The sequence below is a fragment of the Clytia hemisphaerica genome, unplaced genomic scaffold, assembly GCF_902728285.1.
Source record: "Clytia hemisphaerica strain Z4C2 unplaced genomic scaffold, Clytia hemisphaerica genome assembly, whole genome shotgun sequence".
NCBI lineage: Eukaryota > Metazoa > Cnidaria > Hydrozoa > Leptothecata > Clytiidae > Clytia > Clytia hemisphaerica.
In genome coordinates this window covers 81,967-100,100 of record NW_027104213.1, presented here as the reverse complement: position 1 = coordinate 100,100, position 18,134 = coordinate 81,967, and the positions used below count along the sequence as shown (strand labels likewise).

At 36.5% G+C, this 18,134-nt stretch overlaps 4 protein-coding genes across 4 annotated transcripts; 3 read left to right on the top strand and 1 right to left on the bottom strand.

Annotated features, from left to right (window-relative positions):
• The first annotated feature begins 2,645 nt into the window (after positions 1-2,645).
• LOC136815650 (ras guanine nucleotide exchange factor P-like) lies at positions 2,646-5,472 on the top strand. Its single transcript, XM_067072094.1, has 2 exons — positions 2,646-2,796; positions 4,082-5,472. Exons 1-2 carry the CDS (start codon positions 2,727-2,729, stop codon positions 4,903-4,905), a joined length of 894 nt encoding a protein of 297 aa, XP_066928195.1. The 5' UTR covers positions 2,646-2,726; the 3' UTR covers positions 4,906-5,472.
• Positions 5,473-7,913: 2,441 nt separating this feature from the next.
• LOC136815674 (uncharacterized) lies at positions 7,914-10,184 on the top strand. The gene is made up of 4 exons (XM_067072118.1): positions 7,914-7,946; positions 8,377-8,449; positions 8,677-9,342; positions 9,394-10,184. Exons 1-4 carry the CDS (start codon positions 7,914-7,916, stop codon positions 10,182-10,184), a joined length of 1,563 nt encoding a protein of 520 aa, XP_066928219.1.
• Positions 10,185-10,368: 184 nt separating this feature from the next.
• LOC136815673 (uncharacterized) lies at positions 10,369-11,516 on the top strand. The gene is made up of 2 exons (XM_067072117.1): positions 10,369-11,343; positions 11,478-11,516. Exons 1-2 carry the CDS (start codon positions 10,369-10,371, stop codon positions 11,514-11,516), a joined length of 1,014 nt encoding a protein of 337 aa, XP_066928218.1.
• Positions 11,517-11,542: 26 nt separating this feature from the next.
• On the bottom strand, positions 11,543-12,054 carry LOC136815672 (uncharacterized PPE family protein PPE62-like). The gene is made up of 2 exons (XM_067072115.1): positions 12,016-12,054; positions 11,543-11,878 (listed from the first exon to the last, which is right to left on the bottom strand). The coding sequence occupies exons 1-2, from the start codon at positions 12,052-12,054 to the stop codon at positions 11,543-11,545; spliced, it is 375 nt and encodes a 124-aa protein (XP_066928216.1).
• Between the last annotated feature and the right edge of the window lie 6,080 nt (positions 12,055-18,134).

The following is an 18,134-nucleotide window of genomic DNA, read 5'->3' as shown; positions in this document are numbered from 1 at the left end:
TCAGCTCACAAAAGGAGAGTTGAGTGATAATTGTGCAAAAAATGTACGATTTCATTAAAACTGAAATACTTAACATTCACCCCTACAACATCAAAACCCAATGCCCAAGGTCATTAAGGGAAAACAGAAGACGAAGGTTGAAACTTCCAGCTAAGAAAAGGAATTTTTTAAACTGTGTTATTTTGAAATACATATTTAACAAACGTACCCAGATTGTGACATGAAATCATTATTTAGATTTAAATTCCTGAAAAATACCTTAAATACCTTAAAATCTTCATTCAACAAATTATCTTCTTTTTATTTTTGCCCATTTTATTGCATGAGTACCTATTTGTAAAATTAAACTTATCGCCATAACTGTTCTATTCTTTGCGTGTTCTTTCCATATACTCTTCACATATTTTTCTGAAATCCCCTTTTTCTCTAAACATCAAATACTGCTATTGTATTAGATTTCAGCGAATCCCCTAATTTGTTTTTTTTCCAATTTCTACTAACCCCCCTATTTCGTTCCGATTGAGATTTTTTAGCAATTTTCAGACCATTCCTTATTTTTAGGCACTCTTTAATTTGAAATACTAATTTATCTGCCCTGAATGGGTGGCCTGATGTGTGATTCATCCTATTGGAAGATACTAATTAGTATAGAAATTTTATGTCAAACTGTCAAATAAAGGAGCTTAATTAAATTTTTTACCTATATCAGTTCGTTTTGCGATGCTAATTGATCAATAACAAACAAATAAAATTTCTTTTGATTACGCTAATGACTGTTAACGACTTTCTTGATTGCATTGCATCGACCTTCAATCAAAAATTAATTGTTAATCCAATTTAGCGTGCTTTAATTGATTGGTTACTTAAAAAATTTTTTGGTATTTTTTTGATTGGCATTTTCTAAATAAAATCAATCGCTCTGACTTTGATCTCTAACGTTATCAGAATTTTTGCTTGATGATTTTTTAAAGGGTCTTAGATGATCTTTTTGGGACTTAGATATAGATTTTGGATTTTTGTGAATCTTTTAAAATTTGTTTGGAACTCTTTCAGGATTATTCGAATTTTCTTAGGGCTTTTATTAGACTAGTAAACTAATCGGTTATTTATATGTTCCCATGTTCAATGTTACTATGAAATATCATTCAGTCAAAAAAGTAGGATGGATTCTCAAAAACCTAAAAAAGGTTGTAAAATTAAACAACGTTTTTGGAGGGAAGTAGCTTCTAGTCGTTGAAATTCAGAAAAGAGACGCAACTTCACCCCTTCGATTCTTTTTATTTGGAGCTTGATTTTTTGTATATGGGTCTGTTTTCAACGACTAGTTTACTAGTCTAGGCTTTTATGGGTGTCTGAAGATTTATAGGATTTTTATCTGAACTTTTGGCTTTTGGGGTTATTGAAATTTTAAGAAAAATATCCTGTTTTTGTAAGGTTCGTCCGAATTCTCCAATTTAATTAATTCAAATAAGCATAATTCATTTAATAGGTCTCTAGCTATTTTTGTATAACTCATCCAGGAAATTTTTCTTAAATCAGTAAAATTAGATTCTTAGTCAATATTTTCGTAACGAAATTTGTCCCAGAAATGTATCTATGTAACCAGCATAATTTTTTCAACTATTTTTTTTCAATTATGTTTCATTACATAAAATTAGTTCATAATGTCCTGAGCAATAGTATCTGTTATCCCATGGCACGTTGTATAACGTATTAAGATCCTGTTTGACCCTTGGAAACAATAGAATTACTAGTTTCGTGACTGAACATTTTTTTTGATAATTCTTTTGAAAAAACAATAGAAAAATCATAAAAAAGTAATTAAAATGAATTGACGGTCGGATTTTGTGAGCAAATCAAAGATCAAAAAGGTGAAGTGAATGAAACACCCTTTATTTTGCGTTTTGTGTATTAGGGAGATAATAATTAAATATTAAGGAGATAAAATGTTTATTTTCCGCATTTCGTTTTAATTACCAATCGTTTCGAAAAGAAGAATACAAGAAATAATGGCTGTCAATTATTCCTGAAGTACAGCAACCTCCTCAATGATTTTGTTTTAAATATTTTAATTTTAAATTTTACCTCCCTAATATTACAGATAGGTTCGTGACCGCCAATATAATTTCATTATCGAAAAAATCGCCTAGGACGCTTTTGCTGATGATGAAGTTAAAAAATAAATTTATTGTCTTTTATGTATTATGCGATTTTTGATAATACAATTGTTCGTATCTTACATAAAATTCAAATCAAAAACATCACGCAAATGATTTTTCTACTCAGTTCGAAGTCACGCCACCCTTATGCATGCATGGGTCGCTGTGCGAAAAACAAAACTTGAACAAGATTTACACGTAATATCGAACAAACAGTTTTCTCTTACATCAAGTGCATCTAAGGCGATTTTCTTTTATAATAATCACGACATTTTATGTATTATTTTGTTATGTTGTTTTCATAATTCATAAAGAAAATTATATGAAAAATATAATATATAATCATCATTTTCTTAAATAATAAAGAAACATTATGCATTGCAGGAAAAAGGAAAATTTCATAAAAAAAAGAAAAATGATTATTATGAAATTTTCATTAACAATAACAAAAGAAATGAAAAAATTAATCTTTTTTTTAATACTTGCAGTGAAGTTACAAAATTACTAAAAGGATTGAAAGTGAAAAAGGGTCCCATCCCAACTGATATATGATATAACAACTTCATAATGTTGGCAACACAAAAAACGTATTGGACTGATTATGCAGCTGATCCTGGCAATCTTCAACATCACCAGGGTGAGTCAACACTTCTTTATTTTTTTGAACTTTTGAATTTTTTTTATTATTTCAAAATTTTTATACAAATTTTCGATCGAACAACTTGTTTCAATTTCTCAATTAATGTATCCTACTTGTTGGTTCAGATCTATAATTTTTAGCTCTGCCCCATTTTACATCATACCTTCCAAACAACAAGATTCCCTAATAATGAAATTGAATCTTTACAATAGATTAAATTTAATTTTTGATGGTTATAAACTCATCATGTCAATTTTTGATGCAAAATATTTTGGGACATGACTTGAGGGCCAGCACGTATCTTTATGTCTACGTGTCTTCTATAGTATATAAGTTTTCAACAAATTCAAAAAAAGTAGTTTTCCAGATGAGATTTGATTTGTTGGGTTTTCTGCCACTGCTACTTTTTTCAAAATCTAACGTTTGATATAGATTTTTTTATTTCCACATAGCAACGAATTCTTTATCGTGGAAAGCACTTTAAAATCACTTTTGCAGACTTTGCAGATATAGTCTGTTAAAGAAAAGCCTTTAACTTTAGCATTAGACTTTCACTTTTCCATCTGCACAGTTTACATAGTATCTTTCCTTGAATGTTTTTATGATCACAAATCATTCCGGACTCGGCTTTCTTCTCCCGGACAAATTGTCCGGCTTTAAAAAACAAATAATTTTCAACAGTTTTGATTAATTCCCCCTCTCTCAATTTTTAATCGCATTCTATAGCTGAAGATCATCAAATAATAAAACAGTCAAGTTAAGTCCCCTGCTTTTATTTTATTTGTTTTTATCAAGATCGCGTGCTTGTCAAAAAATCAAAAATCAAAGTTCATATTTTTTATCTCTTTCATTGCTTAGAAATTAAAAAGGGGGCCATCGCGTGCTCTTCAAGTGACAAAAGCTTCTCATTTTCCTTATTGAAATCAAATATAAAAAACGACAGTTTTTCCCTTATTGATAAAATTGGTCACTGAATTTTTTTGTCATGCTTGTTCGTCACCACACCATTAGTATTTTGGTTCTGTTATAAAACGGTCGAAATTATTTAACGTGTTTTTAACATTTAAGTCTTGTTTGCTGAAGTCTCCATCGTTCAAAATACTTCCAATGAAAAGTTACCTCAATATTTCAGACTGCGATCTAATGCGATAAATCTAATTTAATAACTCTGGAATTATCCTATACGCTCGTCTAAAATGTTATAGCAACATTGTATATTATGTATTACATATTACATCGTATTAAATATTATGTGACCATTATATCTTTTTTTCCTTTTCAGTTTCAAACAACCAAGACTATCTTTCTTATAACAACACAACTAACAACTTATCAAGCAACATCAACGACCACACCAACAATAACAATTCTGTCGCACAACTTGACTACAACAACAACAACGACTCCAATAACAACAATTACCCGACAAACAACAACAGCAGTGTCGCACCAACAAATATAGGTGTTTTGAATTACAGTGAAATGGGTCCACCTTGTTCCAACATCAAATGTTTTGACGGATATTCTTCCAGTGAATACGTCAAAGATATGATCGATAAAATCAACGACAAGGAAGCGACAAAAACGACGGGATATATTTACGACAAACCGATTGGTCCCGATTATTACGCACCGTGTGGCACTTACGACGTCGGAGCGACTCCGACGGGCCATTACGACCAAAACAATAACATGTTAGACGTAGCTGCGAACAGATACGATTCTTTCGGCGAGATGAAGAAATCAACCATTTTGGCCAAGTTTTACAAACCTGACGGCACGCCATTGAAAAGTCTTTGGGATAACGATGCGTTACTCAAAGAACAACGATCTTACAAATATGATCCGAAACCATTGGAGCGGCGTAAAAATCCGCGTACTTTTGTCCCAAATGATAAAAAAACGAACGATTATTGGGAAAAGCGGCGCAAAAATAATCATGCCGCTCGCAAGTCTCGTGAAGACAGGCGGAAGAAAGAAATCGAGGTCTTGAAGAATGTCAGTAATTTGAAGGGTGATAACATCAAACTAAAACTTTACGTACAGAAAATTATGGCTGAAAATCAGAACTTGAAATATGAAGTTGAAATGTTGAAAAGATTGTAAATTTCACGTCAAAATTCTAATCAATGGTTGAATGTGACACTTTGAGTGCTGACACCGAGGAATGGTGCTGGAATCAGTAAGAAACAGTAGACCCTGCGGGGTCCCTTAGAAAAAGTCAAACAAAATCCTGTGAACCGACGCAAACGAACTAGAATTTTGAAAAGTTTGTAAACATAACTGGCTAAAATATTAAGAATGATAGACAGATAAAATTTTAAAGGCAAGGATTTTCAGAAAGAAATTTTTTTTCTGTTTAGGTTATTATTTTGGTAGATTGTAATATTATTGATTTAAAATTATCAGATTATTTTTCCTTCCAAGTAAAATATAATATTTTTGTATTTAGGAACTCTTTAAAAACGTAACCTAATGTAATTTTTGTATCATACGACCTTAAAAATCAGAATAGTTTTATGTAAATATGAGATATCTTTTTTGTTCTTTTGTCACGAAATTTTTGTAACGCGTATGACCTATTATAACCTTGTTTTATTGTAATATGTGTAATAAGATAATAAGTGGTTATGCATCTTGCATAAATTCCATATCACGGATGTTATGCTTTGACGTAATGCGTTATGCAAAATTTCTTTTATCACGTTATGAAATAACTTTTCATACTCGCTCTTATCTCTCAATGTACCAATGTGCTAATACTGGCTATTGTTAAAATCAAATTATTTTATGCCAATCAAAATGGACTGCTCACAGCAGCAAGAATATTTTGACTTGACAAAATAATGTCACGGTGTTCACAGCGTATGAATAATACACTGTCAGGACAAATATAACAATAGCGTTCAGTTTGAGGTCGTTGTTGTTATTTTCTGCCCGCGCAGTTTCATTATTAGCCCGAGAGTGTCGTTTGGGCCCGACGCAAAGTGGAGGGCGCAAATGGCACTAGAGGGCTAATAATCAAACTGCAAGGGCAGAATTAATGACAACAACGAACGAAAGTCTTTTCGCTTCAATGCAATGACTTCAACAAGTTTTGAGTACCCTTGCGAGCGGGCCGCAAATGACCAAAAAGTGTTTTTTTCTGACGTCGGTTTAGTTTCACCGCTTCAATGCAACGACTTCAATCAAGTTCCGAGCGGGCCGCAAATGACGTTATCGCCCTATAACCAGGGCGGTTAATGATATTTCAGCCCTCTGAAGCACGACACCTTAGTTTTCTCAGCGCGGGTATGACTATTTGAGTCATAGAACCTTTCAATACCGCCCGCCGCTCGAATCTTTATTGGCTTACTTAATGACCGCTATATGGATAATAATCCTGATTATACCGAAAACTCACACTTAGCAATATCAAAACTAACCATAGCAATCATCCAGGATCTTGGATGAAGCCGTACCAATCAAATCACGAATAAGACGAATTAGAGAAACATAGGAAAGATTCAATGAAAGTGAGGTATCTCAAACATGCCAATTAAGAGAAATTCACGAAATTCTCCGTTTCCACAGGTTGAATTTCAAATAGCTAAACTGCGGTGCTCACTGTAGGAAAATTAAGCTGTTTGTTTTAGGCTTCTGGAAAAAAAAAAGCTGAGATGGTGCGGATTATCAACATAAATATTGGAATACATTTTGCATTGCATTGCATGCATTTTTTTTTGACTTTTTGGCTTAAAATCTTGCTGGAAAGACTCACTTTTGATTTTTTTCCTTGGCCATGAAGCCCAGTCCAATTCCTACGAGTTAGACCAAAAATGACGATTTCTAACTCAAACTGGGCATTACAGGAGGGCTTGGCCCTCCTACATAGCCCATGTCTGATATATACGACATTGGCACTTAATGGGTTAAAAGAATCAAATAATCCGTGTTTTCTTTAAGGAAATTTGTATGTTTATATCTTTGAAAAAACGCAATTGTTCAACAAAGAAATTGTATATAAAAAAAAACTTTGTCTTTCATTATCTTTTGTATTTTCAGAGGAAGAAAAAAATCATTTTGCAAGTAAATTTATCTTTGGAAGAAACAAATAATTTTCTTCTGCTCAAGGAAAATGATTTATATCTAGCTGATATCTTATACCCCTTCGAGCAAATGCCTCCCCCCTCCTTAACTGACGCCATCATCCTTTGAGAAAGACGAGAATAGAACCCACTCTAATATAATTTTGTGATAAAACTCCACGTGACATGTATTTTTGTGGCACATGATTTTATATTTTTGCAACCTGTATTGTGTATTTTTCCCTTTTTGGCTAAATTAGCCCTATGTTACTGTATCAAAAGATTGGAAAAATATTGATGACAGAAGCCTACACCTAAAATTTTGGCATAATTCGATCAGTGCTGAAAGTGAGCATCTCAGGTAAAATGCAGACTGGTATAACGCTAACAACGCAGCAACTAAATTGAACAAATTGCACACTGTCTTAAATGGCCAATATCTATCACTGATGAACATTTTTATCAAAAGCTCCAGTAGTTCCCAACCTTTTGTACTTTGCAGACCGGTCTGTAAAATACACATTGACCAAATTGTAAGATGGCGACACTAGGGAACCTAACCTCCAAGCAGCTCTTCGTGCTCCACCCATTCCACGCATGCGCTCTAAAGGTTCTGCAAGAAGACCTGCGAAGGTTCTCGGGTTTTCTTTGATGGCCGACACTCTGAAATTTCAGAGTACTTTTCACGATTCAATTGCTGGCATTCGCATAAAATTAAATCGATTTGCTCGGGCCGTCATAGGATGCGTGGGGAAAAGAAAATAGATTCTACTGCGACCGTGGCTTTCTTGCTCCGAATAAAATTCAAGATGGCGCCTGAAATTCACGTTTTGGCTGTTAGTCAATGTTTTTTTATGGATTTTGAGACTTCTAAAGGAAAGTTCAATGTTTCAAATGATGTTTAATTAGTTAAGTGTAGCTCCGACTTACACCAACAGAAGTGGCTGTTCGTACTGCTTATTGACTTAAAAGCTTTGAAAGACTGTTTTTGAAAGTTGCATTTTTTCACACAGATTTTGCTTGGATGTTTTCTCATTTTTGTTCAAAATGAAGGCTCAAACACCAAAAAAATTGTTACAGGTATGTTCTCTTATGTAATGTGTACTTCTCTCCTGCTATTTCCTTGATGATTAAGAGGAATCAAGTATTTTTTCAGAATAATTATAATTTATAACAGAGGTAACGAGTGGTAACAAGATGGTAACGGGGTGGTAACGAGGTGGTAACGAGTGGTAACGAGGTAACGAGGTAACGAGTGGTAACCAGTTGAAAACAGTGGCCCTAAGTCTCCAAATTTGAATTTCTCGATTCTGGTGTTTTTGCAACAGATGCTGATAGCTCTTGAGGTTCTGCAGCAGGACCTAGCAGATCTGGTGAATGTGCAGTAGGAATTGGAGAATTAGGTGAATGTTATGGTGGAGTTGATGGATCTGGTGAATGTGATGGTAAAGCTGGTTGTTTGGGTGAATGAAATGGTGGAATTGATGGTTCTGGTGAATGTGAACCAAAGATCGATGGTTCTGGAGGTTCTGCAACAGGAGTTGGTGATTATGGTGAATGTGCATCAGGAGTTGGTGGTTCTGGTGAATGTTAGGGTGGAGTTGATGTTTCTGGTGAATATAATGCTATGGTGTTGATGGATCTGATGAATCCAATGGTGGAGTTGGTGATTTTGGTGAATGTGCACGAGGAGTTGATGCTTCTGGTTAATGTACAGCAGGAGTTGGTGGTTCTGGTGAATGTACAGCAGGAGTTGGTGGTTCTGGTGAATGTACATCAGGAGTTGGTGGTTCTGGTGAATGTGCAGCAGGAGTTGAGGCTTCTGGTGAATGTGCAGCAGGAGTTGGTGGTTCTGGTGAATGTGCAGCAGGAGTTATTGATTCTGGCGAATGTGCAGCGGGAGTTGGTAATTCTGGTGAATGCAATGGTGGAGTTGGTGGATCTGGTGAACGCAATGGTGGAGTTGGTGGTTCTAGTGAGTGTACAGCAGGAGTTGGTGATTCTGGTGAATATCCATCAGGAGTTGGCGGTTCTGGTGAATGTGCAGCAGGAGTTGGTGGTTCTGGTGAATGTGCAGCAGGAGTTATTGATTCTGGCGAATGTGCAGCGGGAGTTGGTAATTCTGGTGAATGCAATGGTGGAGTTGGTGGTTCTAGTGAATGTACAGCAGTAGTTGGTGATTCTGGTGAATGTGCAGCAGGAGTTGGTGGATCTGGTGAACGCAATGGTGGAGTTGGTGGTTCTAGTGAGTGTACAGCAGGAGTTGGTGATTCTGGTGAATGTACAGCAGGAGTTGGTGGTTCTGGTGAATGCAATGGTGGAGTTGGTGGTTTTGGTGAATGTGCAACAGGAGTTGATGGTTCCCGCGAATGTGACGGAAAAGTTGGTTATTTTGGTGAATGCAATGGTGGAGATAATGGTTTTGGTGAATGTGCAGCAGGAGTTGGTGGTTCTGGTGAATGTGCAGCAGGAGTTGGTAATTCTGGCGAATGAAATTTTGGAGTTGGTGGTTCTGGTAAATGTACAGAAGGAGTTGGTGGTTCTGGTGAATGTGCAGCAGGATTTGATGGTTGTGGTGAATATAATGCTGGTGTTGATGAATGTGGTGAATGTAATGGTGGAGTTGGTGGTTCTGGTGAATTTGCAGCAGGAAGTAGTGATTCTGTTGAATATGCAGCAGGAGTTGGTGTTTCTGGTGAATGTGCAGTAGGAGTTGATGGTTTTGGTGAATGTACAGCAGGAAGTAGTGATTCTGGTGAATATACAGCAGGAGTTGGTGTTTCGGGTGAATGTGCACCAGGAGTTGATGGTTCTGGTGAATGTGATGGTAAAGCTGGTTTTTTTGGCGAATGCAATGGTGTAGTTGATAGTTTTGGTGAATATACATCAGGAGTTGATGCTTCTGGTGAATGTGCAGCAGTAGTTGGTTATTCTGGTGAATGTGATGGTAAAGTTGGTTGTTTTGGTGAATGCGATGGTAGAGTTGGTTGTTTTGGTGAATGCAATGGTGGAGTTGATGGTTCTGGTGAATGTAATGGTAAAGTTGGTTGTTTTGGTGAATGCAATGGTGGATTTGATGGTTTTGGTGAATTTGCATCAGGCTTTGATGCTTCTGGTGGAGTTGATGGCTTTGGTGAATGCAATGGTGGAGTTGATAGTTTTGGTGAATGTGTAGCAGGAGTTGTTGATTCTGGTGAACGTGCATCAGGAAATGATGGTTGTGGTGAATATGATAGTGGAGTTGATGGATCTGGTGAATGTGATGGTGGCATTTATGGTTCTTGTGAATTTGATGGTGGCATTGATGGTTCTGGTTAATGTGCTGCAGGATTTGATGGTTGTGGTGAATGTGCTGTAGGAGTTGATAGTTTTGGTGAATTTGCAGCAGGAGTTAATATACTGATGAATTGTTATTGAGATGTTATTCATGGATGTAATAACAACACGTTCATTAACTAGCGAAAAATTTCAGATCCACCATAACTGTATTTTCATTACATCCATGAATGACATCTCAATAACAATTTATCAAAATATAAACTCCTGCTGTAAATTCAGCAGAACTATCAACTCCTACAACCATTCATCACAACCTTCAATGCCACCATCAAATTCACCAGAACTATCAATGCCAACATCAAATTCACCAGAAGCATCGACTACTGATGCACATTCACCAAAATCACCAACTTCACCATTGGATTCATCAGCACCACCAACTCCTGCTGCACATTCACCAGAACCACCAACTCCTGCTGCACATTCGCCAGAATCAACAACTCATGCTGCACATTCGCCAGAATCAACAACTCCTGCTGCCCATTCACCAGAACCACCAACTCCTGCTGCACATTCACCAGAACAACCAACTCCTGATGCACATTTACCAGAACAACCAACTCCACAATTGCATTCACCAGAACCACCAACTCCTGCTGCACATTCACCAGAACCACCAACTCCTGCTGTACATTCACCAGAAGCATCAACTCCTACTGCACATTCACCAGAACCACCAACTCCTGCTGTACATTCACCGGAACCATTAACTCCTGCTGTACATTCACAAGAACCACCAACTCCTGCTGTACATTCACCGGAACCACCAACTCCTGCTGTACATTCACCGGAACCACTAACTCCTGCTGTACATTCACCGGAACCACTAACTCCTGCTGTACATTCACCAGAACCACCAACTCCTGCTGTACATTCACCAGAAGCATCAACTCCTACTGCACATTCACCAGAACCACCAACTCCTGCTGTACATTCACCGGAACCACTAACTCCTGCTGTACATTCACCAGAACCACCAACTCCTGCTGTACATTCACCGGAACCACCAACTCCTGCTGTACATTCACCGGAACAACTAACTCCTGCTGTACATTCACCAGAACCACCAACTCCTGCTGTACATTCACTGGAACCACCAACTCCTGCTGTACATTCACCGGAACCACTAACTCCTGCTGTACATTCACCGGAACCACTAACTCCTGCTGCACATTTCACCAGAAACACCAACTCCTGCTGCATATTCACCAGAATCACTACTTCCTGCTGCACATTCACCAGAATCACCAACTCCTGCTGTATATTCACCAGAACCACCAACTCCTGCTGTACATTCACCGGAACCACTAACTCCTGCTGTACATTCACCGGAACCACTAACTCCTGCTGCACATTTCACCAGAAACACCAACTCCTGCTGCATATTCACCAGAATCACTACTTCCTGCTGCACATTCACCAGAATCACCAACTCCTGCTGTATATTCACCAGAACCACCAACTCCACCATTATATTCACCAGATTCATCAACACCAGCATTATATTCACCACAACCATCAAATCCTGCTGCACATTCACCAAAACCATCAACTCCTGCTACACATTCACCATAATTACCAAATCCTGCTGCACATTCACCAGAATCACCAACTCCTGATGCACATTCCCCAGAATCGCCAACTCCTGATGCAGAACCTCCAGAACCATCAATCTTTGATTCACATTCACCAGAACCATCAATTCCACCATTTCATTCACCCAAACAACCAACTTTACCATCACATTCACCAGATCCTTCAACTCCACCATAACATTCACCTAATCCTCCAATTCCTACTGCACATTCACCAGATCTGCCAGGTCTTGCTGCAGAACCTCAAGAGCCATCAGCATCTGTTGCAAAAACACCAGACACGAGAAATTCAAATTTGGAGACTTAGGGCCACTGTTTTCAACTGGTTACTACTCGTTACCTCGTTACCACATCGATACCACTCGTTACCACATCGTTACCACATCGTTACCACCTCGTTACCACTCGTTACCTCTTTTAGTAACAACGTTTATAACGTGTGTGAAATGTGAGTCAGGTGCTCCATATCGACAAAATAATTGATTCAAACTCCAAGAGTTTGACTAGTTTAGGCTCTATTTGTATTGTTGGATATTTGGATACTCTTTTTTGATAAAATTATGGTGAAATTTTATATTTGTTGAGCATTTTTAAGCGGTTTCGATGCTCAGTTTTTGGGGTTGCATATTTTTTTGGCTTTTTCCAATCAGACTTCAAAAACCTTTCATGAGAACTTTTTAATAGATTTGGAAGATAAACAAATACCAACTCTAAGTTCTGGAAAATGTTTTTTGGCTTGAAAAGGTCTAAAAACTCCGATTTAAATTATACAGTTTACGATTTTGTAGCCATGATATTTTCAGGTGCTCAAAGGGGCATTCCAGCAATAAAAAAGTTATCATTTTTGGCAGGTGAAGATTCAGATTGTTCTATGTACAATTGCCTGTTATCATCTGAAAAAATTCTTGGAAAGTATTTAATATTTCAAAAGATACAGAGGTTCTTACAAAAAATTGTTTCCTATAAAATGATAAATAAATCTTGAAAACTGTGGGCCAATCGGTAACCGGTAATCTGGTCACGTGTCATAGTTTTGTAAAATTCCGCTGAATAAGCTTTTCAGATCATCATATGCCTTAGCAATGGTGATCGGTTATGAGATTATAGGGAACTAACCGTACTGGAAGAACGAATTTCATGTATTTTCAAGGAAAATGTTTGCTGTATTTTTGTGAGAATTAATTCCACGTATTTTCTTACTAAAATAATTATGCTTTGCAGAAGGCATTTTGTAAAATCACTCGATTGTTTTGGTCAAAGCACTTTGTTACACATTTTTTGGAAAGCTAAGGGGTAGGGGAATCAAAATTACTTAGGTTCCAATTTTTTTTCGAACACTTTAGTGTGATTTTTGGACAAATATGACGGTCTCAGGCAAAAATTATAGGGTCAAAAATTCGTGCTCCTCATACTACCTGGTCTGCGATTCAGACTACCACCCGTTAGCTTTTCAAAAATGTATAACAAGTGCTTTGACCAAAACAAACGAGCGACCTCAAAAAATACGAACAAATTCCCCCCTACTACTGTATTTCTAAGCTTTTTTGTATATTTAAAAGTGGAAAAAAATACGGTCAAAACCCAAAATAAAAAGCCAAAGATTGTGTGAACCGAAAATTAAACCGTAAAACCTGTCTTTTCAAACGATATTTTGACCTTTGCAGGTCTTTATCAATTTAATTAAAAATCTGATATATACCTCTTGGTGTTTTAGGCAGAAACTAAATGTGGAAAAATGATTTTCAAGCATAGGGAATGCATGCATATCTGATTGTATGTCAGTTTACATACATACATTACAATATTTTTCATTTGATTCTTGTAATCGTGTTGGATTAAGTTTCTTTGAGAATTGCAAACTTAAAAGAGAAAAAGGAGATATTCCACTCCGGACTCCATTTGCATTTTCTTTAAGAGATCTTTTACGTAACTTAAGATATCATATGTTTTTTATTAGATCAGATCTCATGTTCCAAGATTATCTAAACACTTGGTGGTTCCACAAAATTTCATCTTGAACAGGTCAGAAATTAGATTCTATTCCTATCCCTTCAAGTCTATGAAGATCTTATCGCTTACTATAATGGTTTTTTGGACCTACCTGGAGGTCCTATAAATTAACCTGTGTTCGTCCGTCCGTCCGTCCGTCCGTCTGTTACCAACTTTTCTCGGGATTGAATCATAGGAATCTTTTGATTTTTGGTACAAAGGTGCAAAATGGTGATGGGCAAAATGTGACGGAGCCCGATTTTCGAAAAAAGAAATTTTTGGGCAAATTTGGGTCAAAAAGCGGCTAAAAAAACAGGTTTTTTGGACTCAATTTTTTGATGAGTTAGATGTTTGTTTTTGCTCACAAAGTCTTGAATATGAAAGAATATTTCAAGAGCATGAAATTGTTGGTTTCTAAACGTTTTTTTTTATAAGAAACAAACGACTAATTTTAATAAATCGTCACTATTTGTGTTCTAAATGATTGTTTTAATGGTCACGTCACGTAGATATCAATTATAAATGTGTTTAATGCATAACCAGGTAGGCCCGGGGGGGGGGGCACTGACCTTGACGACCGACGGGGGCGTGCCGCTGGAGTTTCAAAAGTCGATCCTGTCAGAAATGAAATTTGATGAAAAATAGACCCTGTCAGAAGAAAAATTCGATGAAAAACCTACCCTGTCAGATTCTACTGTGAAAAACCTATACCCTGTCAGATTCTACCCTGAAAAACCTACCCTGTCAGATTCTATGTTAAAAACCTACTCTTTATATGCGTTTTTCGTAAAGCATAACGTGATATCAACATTTCCGCTAAAAACTACAGCATTGCATAAACATTAAAGCTCAATACCTGGAAAACCGACCAAAAGAATCGTCAACGAGAGTTATGCTTGAATTGATTTTTTCAGGCGAAAATCTGAATCGAAGTTGATTGGATACTACTCGAATTGAGAGATTTTTTAAATAAATCCTCTCTAAATCAAAATCTATTGGAATTGATAGGGTATTTTCTTATTCCTAATGAACTAAGGAAATGTGGAAAATAGTCCATTTGAATATTTATTGTTCTAAGTTAGATATTTTAACGAAAATGTTGTTGACCTACCTTTTGGGGTTAGTTGACCTACAATTTGGGAGCCTTCATAACCCGACATAAAAAGTCTGTCAAATTATATAAAACGTTTTCATAACATGAAAGTATTACCTGAGAGATGATTAATGTTGGCATTTTAAGCTTTTACGACGTGTCCCAGACCAGCTGGGACCCCAGCCCAATCAGAAAATTTGCCTAAGTTTTGAACAATAAAATTTCTATCCCCATTGGGAGTTTAGTAGAAATTGGGGTTGTGAGGCAGAGGTGTTGTTACATTATTCACATATTTTAACACAGAATCTTCAACCTACAAAATAAAAACAACTTTCTTGTCTCTTCTTTTCGTTCTTTCTTTTACTTTTCATCATTTGTAGCACGATAAAATTAATATCTTTATTAATTTTTTGTCAGAGTATATTTCTAAAGTATGAATTTCACTTAGAGAACAAAACTTTCCGACTCGGTGTATTTAAGGGCGAACACACATGTTTGAAAAAGACTTTTATATAGATTTTTAAATCGCAAATAAAATTATTCTATTATTCGATCTTCGCAAAACAAAGTACATATTTGAAGTCTCCATTAAATTTCGCGTTTTTTGATGTATATATGATCAAGGTAATTATTAAAACATAATTACTAATTTGTGGGAAAATGCAAGAATTCTCTAATTTTTAAGTGAATTCTTGAATTGCATGAGTAATTTTTCGAATTGGGCATTGAAAATTTGACATTATCTTAAACCCATGTTTTGTAATGTGTTTTCAATAATTCGCATAGAAAAGTCTTAATGGATAAGAAGTTTTGGCGCTCAAAGTTCACTAAATCGGACTAAAATTCCATTTTTCTACTGACGTAAGCCTTTATAGAATAACAATTCCATTGTTTGGAGCCGATAAAACCTTTGCGAATTGTTAAAATTCTTATTATACTATACACTACTTTTTGTTGAAAGCGAAATTTTCCGAGAGACTTTGATATTATCCATGCAATAACGATTTAAAGGTAATTTGGTAGCATTTCGTTGCTGATAAGATTTTACAGACCAACTTTCCAGATCTCTTTTTGACGTAACGAGCAAACAATGTTTTCAATAGATAATAGAACTATAGAGCTAAATGGAACCTATAGGATATAAAAGACCTATTTAATTAAATTAAAAGAGTACCAAATGTTCGATAGATATAATGAACCTTTAGTAGATAGATAATAAACTTCCTTTGATAAATGGCTTCTAAAAACAGTATTGTTCAAGATTAAAGGGTGCCCAAAACTGTTCATTCAACTTTATGTCTTATTGATTTATATTGTATAATAGCCTCTTTATTTCGAAAACCTATACGAAAAAACCAAGACCCATTGATTTGGTTCTCGTTGTCATAGATACACCAGAATCGAAATTTTTGCCAGAAAGAGAGAAAAACTCAAAGAATCAGCCCTTAGATACACCGCGGATGAATACTGAAATTTCGCTCTCAGCAACCGAATCTTTTCACCTACATTCTGGGGGTTAAAAATATTTCTAAAATTTCCTGTTATAATTAATTCAATCGAAAAAATATCAACATTTTACTATGGAGGAGGAGGAGGTGAACCTTCCCTTGGCACAGGGAAAAGGCCCTAACTTAACGTAGGGTTCACAGCGCTAAAAGATTGTAGATTATTTTCCAGCACTGTTATGAAATTTGGCCAGCATGAAAGGAAGTTCTTTATTTTCACTAAAAAGTGGTATTCTATTTGCCAGACTTAATTTTTCTTTACTGTTTCCCCTCCCTTTTTACCATAACAGATTTAGCCCAAAACCCTTGGGGGATAGGCATTTTTAAAGGTTGGGGTCGATGTCAAGAAGGGGGGGGGTCGTTTAAGAAGGGGGGGTCAGACCCCTTTCCGCACTATGAAGCCATTCCAAACCTACATTCTGGGGGCTATAACAAAAATGGGAGTCAACTTCAAAGACCAAAAAAATTAGCCTATCTATCAAAAGTAATAAAACTAACCCCTGGGAAAGGATTTTGGGAGTTCAAATTTCGTTTAAAACATTCAATATTTTTTTTAAATACAAATCTACATCTCTCAGGTCTGATTCAAATTTCACCTACATTCTCAGGGTCAGGTGCTGTTAATGTTTTGATTATTTTTATAATCGGCCAACTTGTTTCATTGTTTTCAACTAGTCGGAACTAACTATCATCTGTTTTCAAGTGGCAAGTGGAATGTTATAGCAGGAATTGGAATCTTACGTGATCCTACGGTAAGGGTCTCAAAATCAGAACTGATGAAGTCTAGGTTTGAAAGGACTATTTTGCAAGTATAAGCTTTAAAACGACGCTTTTACAAAGAGGACGAGAGCAAATGCTTGCTTTGTTTGATTACCTATGTTGTTTGGGAGATGCGCAAGACTCAGAAGGTTTCGATTTCGAATTGGAAAAGAACACAATTTTCAAAAAAAAATTCCGGAAACAATGTTGTTAGTACCACTATTCAGTTGAACATTTATTCTTTATAGTTCAATAGAGATATCTTTGAAATTAGCCTCGATCCCTTTAAGAGGGCGCAATGGTGGGCGTGTGGTGCGAGACAACAGCAGCAAAGCGCCTGTGTTGGCCGTGCGATAAGTATTTGCAAAAAGCTGTTTGTCCCTCGCAGGGGTCTGCTCACCGCCGCGTCAAAACGATTTGCGAAAGAACTCTACATGCAAAAACGGCAAAAACAGACCCTGTCAGACACACATCATGAAATTGCGCCCCTGTCAGATCAGGATTTTGCAATTTTAGATACCCTGCCAGTAATTCTGCAACACTGAAAAAGGTACCCTGACCAGCGGCACGTCCCCGTACCTATTTTTGCCTAAGTGCCCCCCCCCCCCGGGCAGGTAGGTCCATAAAAGTATCACTTTTTCAGTTAGTATTTTACTTTTTACAGTTTGTCCTTTTTGACATTCATCCCGACTGAGCTGGTATTATATGATAGTATTAGAATGAAATGTTATGACCTTTTTAGGTTTAAAAAACACCCCCTCAGCCAGTAGGGGTCAAAGTGGGGGTCAAAGTAACAGACTGAAACTCGAATTTCCGTATTTCTTATGGCCAGGGATTTAGATTCTTTAGTTTTTAAGTCAGGAAAATTCACTTGGGATGGATAAAATAGCCATAATATTTTGGGGCGAGGATTTATTTGATTATTTTCAGCGGGGCAAAAATGTGAGGATAATTTTCCACCGGGGATTATATTTTGGCCAATGGTGTT